This window comes from Sesamum indicum, unplaced genomic scaffold (genome assembly GCF_000512975.1).
Source record: "Sesamum indicum cultivar Zhongzhi No. 13 unplaced genomic scaffold, S_indicum_v1.0 scaffold00384, whole genome shotgun sequence".
Classification (NCBI taxonomy): Eukaryota; Viridiplantae; Streptophyta; class Magnoliopsida; order Lamiales; family Pedaliaceae; genus Sesamum; species Sesamum indicum.
In genome coordinates, this window is record NW_011628276.1 from 1 (window position 1) to 8,190 (window position 8,190).

The window sequence follows — 8,190 nt, forward strand, 5'->3', positions numbered from 1 at the left end:
CGTCGGGGTGGCAGACTGTTGTATCGTGTCATTAGCTGTCGGTGCAGCTCCAGATGCTCCAGCGTCATTCGAAGTCTGCGGGGCGGGGGACGGTGCGGTTGTGTCAGGTGGTGGGGGTGGTCGAAGAACTACTTCCCCAACATGAGGCGAAACTTGTAGACGACCATGTCCTCGACCACATGGCACAGGAGGCGTACCACTAAACATGATCTAAACAAATTATTGAGAAATATTAGTCTAAATTTTAGGAATATTCACATTAATATGTATATAAAAAAGAATATACTAATGCTTACATATCGGAAATATTATCATGAAGTTATGAGTATTGTACTCATTAATTATTTAAAAATATATAATTATCTTTTGCACGTATAAAAACGGGCCAAGTATTGTTTTAAGCCTGTAGCCTATCACATGAATTTTTTATTGTAGTATTTGTTACATTTATCCATTTTAATCTATCAACATTGTCTTTTGTTGACAGATGAAGATGGATAAACATGACAAGTTTTACTAGCAAAATTCAATTAATAGGATAAACAAGATTAAAGGCATACGTGATCTGTTTGTACGCTGTTACCAAAGAACTATATATTTTTAAATAATTATTAATTATTGGAAATATTGTCCTCAATTTGTTTTCTATTTCTAATGATTATGTAATTATATTTTAATTTGAAATATTACCTTAATATTGTTATTGTTGACATTATTTTGTATATAATATTATTACTGAAATTATTGGTCTAATTTTGTGATTACTGACATTATTATATAAAAATGTTATTGTTGGGAATATTCTCTAATTTTACGATAATTGACATTGTTATGTAAATAATGTTATTACTGGGAATATTATCTATTTTTCAAGATTATTGAAATTATTATTTAAAAATATTATTACTGGAAAAATTGGTCTAATTTTTTTATTATTGACATTATTATGTAAAAATGTTTTTATTAGGAATATTGGTGCAATTTTTGTGATTATTTACATTACTTTTTAAAAGTATTATTATTGAAAATATTGATCTAATTTTTTTTATTATTTAAATAATGTTATTATTGGGATTAACTATTGGTCTAATTTTTGTGATTGTTTACATTATGATGTTAAAATTGTTTTATTGAAAATTTTGGTCCAATATTTTTGATTATTTACATTATTATTTAAATAAATTTACTATTGAGATTATATATTGGTCTAATGTTTTTTGGTTATTTACGTATTATGTAAGGGCATAAATTACACATAAATTGCACATATATTTCATAAATTGTATAAATTTACAGAAAATTAAAATTTTGAAAAAATATTTTTCGAAAATATTTTCGAAATTTTTTGAAAAATTATTTCAGTATTTTTTTCATACAGATTTTTTTTTAAAATACCAAAAATTTACAAAAAAAATTTAAAATACCAAAAATATACAGAAAAATTAGAAAATTTTGAAAACGCATTTTCAGAAATTTACAGAAAAATTTTAGAAATACAAAAAATTTACAGAAAAAATTTTAAAAATATAAAAAATTACGAAAATTTCAAAATATTTACAATTTTTTTCTCAGTCTGGTCCCTCAAGCTATTTTTTGCTGAATACGTGGCTGAATTTTGACTTTTTGGAGGGTAAAAGAGTCCATTTAAGTTTGATTTTACCACTTTAGTCCCTTATATTTATAACATTGTCAAATTCCTCCTTTTTTCAAAGGAAAAAAAATGTATCTATATTTTTTATGTTGATATATTAAAATTATCTTTTATGAATAACAAAAAATTTGCACTCTTGTGAAATAATTATATATTTAACTTAAAAAAAAAACAGTCTACTCTATTTTTCTCTTTTTTTATTGCAATAAAAAAATCCAAAATTATGATAAATTTTATGAATTTACCTTTTGCGAAAAGTTATATAAAAAATTGAAGTCAGTAATTTTTTATTTCAAAAATTAAAGATAAGTCTAAAAGTTAAACCTTAACAATCTATCTTTATTACTAATTAAGAGCACTATTTTGGTGTCTCACTTTTTTTGGTGGGTCAATTTTTTTTTTAATTATATTTCTTATTCTCAACTTTGTTTGAAAAATTACGAATAACTCCTCATTGTTTGAAAAATTATAAATTCCCCCTTAATATTTGATAAAATCATATAATCCTTGGATGGAGGTTTAAAATTATCAACTTTGCCCTTGATGTATTTTTATCTTTTTTTCTAAAAAAATTAAATAATGGAAAAAAAAAACATACATAGTGGATGAAATATTATCAACTTAGTCCATAAAAATTAACAAGAATATTTTGGTCAGTTTACCACAAAAATAGATGAATTGGACTAATTATTACACCAATGTTAGAATCAAAGGTTGCATGGTAATTTTTCAAATAAAGAGGGTGTATTTATAATTATGTCAAACCTATATATATATATTGTTATTATTATGAACTTTTTGTTTATATCGATGTATTGTAACTTAAAGAACAAAATTTATTTGCATTACTAATGTACAACATTTAATATTTCGATTGACTTTCACAAAATTAAAAAAGTTATGAAAGAACCAGAAGAAAAAAAAAAAAAAGGGTACCAATTGTGATTTTAATTAATTAATTTAATTAATGCGTACATTACATTACACGGAACACATGCTATTTAATTATACATTCATCAATTATAGTTATAAATAAGTGAGACCCATAATTGGTATTAATTGGTATAAATGAAAATATCTGGAATGTGTTTGATTTTGTGATAATCTTCTCCGTCACCATCCACCACTCCTACCCTCTTCACGAACTCTTCTAGCATAATTATAATCAGTGTTTTTAGAGTATTAATGAATTCCAATCCATCCGGAATCATCTTCAATTTACTGCATTTTGCAATAACTAGATGAGAGAGATTGTGCATTGCTCCTTTCTCCACTCTCCACTCTGCTAAATTCCTCAAATCATTCAAGGAAAGCTCTCTGAGTTGAGGAAATCCAGTTGCCTCACAAACTATCTCTCTGCCCACATATGGATTGCGCCATAAGCCAAGAACTCTTAACATGGGAAGCTTCTCTAGTATTTTGATTGGGTCTTCCTCATTCCTTGTATCCGCAAGCTGCAATTCTATCACATTTTAATATAATTGAACTTGATAAGCTGCTAATTTGCTCACTCGACAATATGCAATACTCAAGTAATGTAGTGAGTAACACATCAGCAACCTTTTGAGAAGAGTTGAGCCATCTTCCAAATCCATATTATCACCCATGTCAATATTAAGTTGTACGTCACGAAATTGTTCTTGATGATTTAAGATGTGATCAAATCAACAATACAAACTTTCTTCATCAAAAATTCTTCCTTCCAATACTCGGAGCTTCGGCAATTTAAGAAGATGAGTGATGTCATCAACCAAACTGTTGAACCCAGTTATCATCTCCAACTCATTCAACCCTTCCAATTTCAATTTTTCACCTCCAACGCTCTCATGAAGAAATCCCAAAAATAGATGCCTCAAGTGCCTCATTTTGTATATGTAATTAGGTAATCTAAGTTCTTCAATGTCTGCAAACAAGGTAGCTTGCATATAGATGGTGGGAATTCTTTCACAACACTATTTTCGAGACTCAATAGCTTCAACAGCTTCAAGTTTTCGATTCCTTTGGGCAATTTCAGATTCTCAAATGTATAACCTTCCAATACTAAGACTTTGAGAGATTTGAAAATCCCAAATGTAATGTAATTGTACCAAACTATATTTCTCCAGTCCGTTTGGAGGAATAGAAGAAATCTTATGTTCTTATTTTCCCCAATCCTGTAACTAAGATCATTATCCAAGCTGTCCATATAGATAGCCAGTCTATTTGTTTTGCAAATTGAAGACTCTTCACTTCCCATCTCTTTATCTATAACCTCTAGAAATCCTTCGTTTTTCCTTTTGACAAACACAAATCTCTAATCATATCATGAAGCCGGCATGACTTAAACCTGTTATATAGCGGCAACTCGTCTATTTCCACTTGAACCATACACCTATTTGCTAGCTCGAATAAATACCGTTCTGCCACATCTCTCAAACTTTCTCCCCTTCCCTTATCTTCTGAAGAAATCATTCCTTCAGCCATCCATAGTAAATATAGTTTTTCTGTATCTATTTTTTTATCCTCTTTAAAACATGCCAAATACAGAAAACATGGTTTCGGATTGTAAGGGAGCACATTGTCACTCAAATCTAGTATTTGATTTACTCCTTTGTCATTCTCCAAACCCCTCCCATGTTGAAGGTACGAATCAAGATTTCTGCACACATTTTTCCATTCTATTGATGCCTTTTCATGACGAAGAGTTCCTCCAATAACTGAAATGGGTAATGGTAAATAACCACATTTTTTTACGATTTCCCTTCCATATTCTTCCAATAACTTTATTTCAGTTGTAGGTAGCTCTGCATACATAATGAATTAATGTCAGTTATTTACGTTTGTTAATTCAAAATATTACAAAATTTGAATTTCATATGAATTTGTGTAATTAAAACAAATCAATATATGAGAATTTGGCCCCATACTTAAAACAAATAAAAAGAGAATTGTTATTATGTTTGTATTGTCATGAAATTGTCACTAATTATTCATAATAACAACATTTCTGTCACTAATAATTTTTAAAGATAATTTTTCACACATATTGTCGTCATGAAAACTATAAAAAAATATTAGACATATTAAAATAATCTTTTTCGCCTAATATATACTATTAATGATATTTTTGCATCATTACTCTTTTTTCTTTTTGTCACTAACTAGAGGAAGAAGATTCAAAATCAACAAAACAAAAGCAAAAATATTTACAAACTAACCTTGTGAATAGTTGTTTGGGAGTGCTATCTTTTGAAGGAGCTCCCATCCTTCATCTTCACTCAGACACTTTAGATTGTAGACGTATCCTATGGAAACAATGTTATGATTTCTGGTTGTGAGCAAAACTTTGCTATCTGCCTCTCCAACGGGAAAAGCATGCCTTAAGAAATTCTAGTGATCAACTTCCCAAATGTCATCCAAAACTAGGAGACATTTTCTGTCTTTTTGTACTTGGTACAACTTTCTGACCAATGTATCTTCGTCTTGCTCCTCACTTCCATTCGGAAGAAGTTGCTTTAATAGTCGTTGGAAAATAGTTTAGGGTTCAAATTGCTGACTTACACAAACCCAAGCATGATATTTGAAGCACCGCTGCACGACCTCCCCATTGTAAATTTTACTAGCAAGAGTGGTCTTTCCCAAGCCTCCCATGCCACATATGGAAATCACTCCATTTGATTTGTCATTAGTTGTCAGAACTGATTCTAACTGTTTAATATCCTCCTTCATTCCTACAAAATACTTTTCAACCTCATGCCCATACGTTCTTCTTGACCAATTGTTATCATCTACCAATCTTGATGAGTTGTCTCTGACATTCATGGACTCCGACTGTTTGGTGAGGTCGGACATACGAGACTTGATATCTTTAACGTCTTCTCCGATTTGGTGCATTCTCAACCACTCGCTCAATATACAAGTGAGTCTTTTGAGAACCTTTTTCAGGCCTTTTCCTTCTCTTCTGGACACCACTTCAATAGCATATCTTTCTAGTACAATCTCAGCTTGAATGGACAAATCGCGAAGTTCAGCGACCCAATTCTGGACTATCTGTGAATTATACAGATCTTGCCTTCTATCAGCATCCTTCAAGAAACAGTGCATGATGTTGAGCTGCCTACGGACTTCCTCAACCGCACCGCCCACACTCGATAGAAACTTTGCTTCCTCAATCAACAGGTCCCGAAGTGTTTCAAGAGCTATTGTTGCGACAGAATCAACCATTTTACTTTGTATTTGGGTGATTTTTGGAGAAATGTGTTGGATCAGTAGCAGCTAATTGTAAAGTGGATGGATGTTATTGATCTTTTTAATTCACCAGCTGGCTTCATTTTATATATGCGCATACCAACTTTTATCCCTACTTGACACAAATTCTACGCATGGTACAAATTCTTTTCTCCTCTTATCTTTTCTTGCAAATTGGAAGTTTTAGATTCTTTCTCCCATATTTCGCACTTTCTTGATTCTCACTTTTAATTTAAGTTAAAGCAAAAGAATCGACTACTCATAACACAAGTTCAAGAAATCCCTTTCATATTTAATTTAAATTCTAATCCTAGGTACAAATTCTTTTCTCCTCTTTCACACAAATTTATTGATGGGTACAGACCCAATTCAAATACAATTTATATTTTTTAAATGATTTGGATTTGGACCTAGGTTTAATAATATTTATTGGGTTTGAGCATGGATTTGAGTAGAGTCTCACCCTATCCATTGACACCCATAATCCTATCAATGTATCCATATTAAATTAGTGGTTGGTTTACTATAATATTAGTTACTAATTAATTATATATATTTGATATTAATAATTGAAATATATTAGTTATTGATGATTGCATAATATAATTATAATCAATTTATTAAAAAAAATTGTGTTGGGATTTTAATAATGAACAGTACCACGATCTGCACTGATCCTTCAATCTATATTGTATAAGTAACTCAAATGCTTTCTTGTTCCCCCCCCCCCCCCCCCAAAAAAACAAGGCGGAGGACAAACAACAAAGTTAAGATATTTCAATTGCTATGCATTTTTTATTCTTTTAAAAGAATGTTAAATAAATCTATGAATTCACATCCATCTTAAACATAAAAATTAGAAAAATTAATAACATAAGACGTACATGGCTCACCCAATTTGAGCTACATCCAACAAATAGAACATTTACGACATCGAAAAATGATGATGAGGACTGTGCAAAATGACTTTCAGAAGTAATACAACTCTAGTCTAAAAAATATAAGTCTTGGACTATTACATGATACTGAAATAGAGCATGATAACTTAAGGTACCTTATTAATAAGAAAAACTATATGATAATTTACATATAAAATCTGCAATATATGAATAGTTGTGATTGTTTGAAATCCGACATTCCTGTCCTATGCTACACATATTTAGAAGAGTACATAGCGTCCTTTGTGAGTACATCACAGGCAAAAGTCCATTCGATGGTTTGCTTGGCTTCTCTCTGGTGAAAATCTCTATGCTTTCCATAACTCAACTTTGTCAAATCAAATAACTCTTTTACCGTAATTTTCTTGAACTGTGGATCCTGATCCGGCTTTATGTAACTCATGAATCTGCATCGTCGACTTTGTCTTAGTGGGAGAAACTTGTGTGTGAATGTGGCACTGCAAAAAAAAAAAACTCGATTTGGAATGGATATTTTGTAATAGATATGTGAAAAATCCTTCAGAGTTCTTACCTGCTCTCACCTACTCTCTCCTGCTTCTAGCTAGCACCTCTGTATTGGTGGAATGGGGACTCCTTAAAGTTGCCGACTGCAAAAGCATTTGCCAAGCATTTTTTCATTAATCAAGAAGGATAGTTAATCCATCCATATATATCCTCAACTTAGGAATAGTGAGAAAAACCATTGTTATCATATACCTCCAGTACTCATCCAAATAGACAAACTCCCATACGTTGTAGCATTTAGTCTAATAAACAAACTAGATAAAGCAAACCAACAACATAAATGTCTATTTGGTTGATCGTTGTGTTGGCTTTCTTCACTCTTGATCAAGTCATCACGAGTGCGTAGCCACCTCCGTCCTGATGCATCATGGCATCTATAGAATCTCCGTCCTCCATTTCCATCTATGTATAAAGTCAAAAGTAGAAATACAAATAAAAAATTTTCATAGTTATTACATGTTTACATTAGCAAAAGCAAGCGATGTGCAAAACTTATGTGCACGTGGGACCTTTCGGTCCGAAAATCAGCCATGCATCATAAGCACAAAAACGTTACTATGCATTAGAACATAAAAGCTAAACTATACTTGCGTATGATAATACATCAACGCAAACTAATGCAAATGCAAGAGAATAATTACATTTCCGCTATCATAATGTTATTTTTTTGGCAGATTTCATCATTGTTTCCTTTGATCTTATAATGCTAGGAACAAATATTTTACTTATACAGTAAAAGAGGGGTTAAATGTAGTTTACCCCATTTGATATGTGAAATGAACAAATATTTTCTATGAAAAAAAACTTGCAAATTCCACTATTTAGATGGGTGGGGGGCGAGGTAATTAG

General features: G+C 31.0%; 1 protein-coding gene across 1 annotated transcript; it reads right to left on the reverse strand.

The window, feature by feature from the left end:
- Window positions 1-16: 16 nt before the first annotated feature.
- Window positions 17-5,854, reverse strand: LOC105180181 (putative disease resistance RPP13-like protein 3; the record flags this gene model as incomplete). The annotated part of the gene is made up of 5 exons (XM_011103843.1): window positions 5,198-5,854; window positions 4,849-5,020; window positions 3,330-3,554; window positions 2,785-3,113; window positions 17-210 (listed from the first exon to the last, which is right to left on the reverse strand). Coding segments are annotated over exons 1-5 (1,577 nt in total), but the record flags the coding sequence as incomplete, so codon positions are not given.
- Window positions 5,855-8,190: the final 2,336 nt, after the last annotated feature.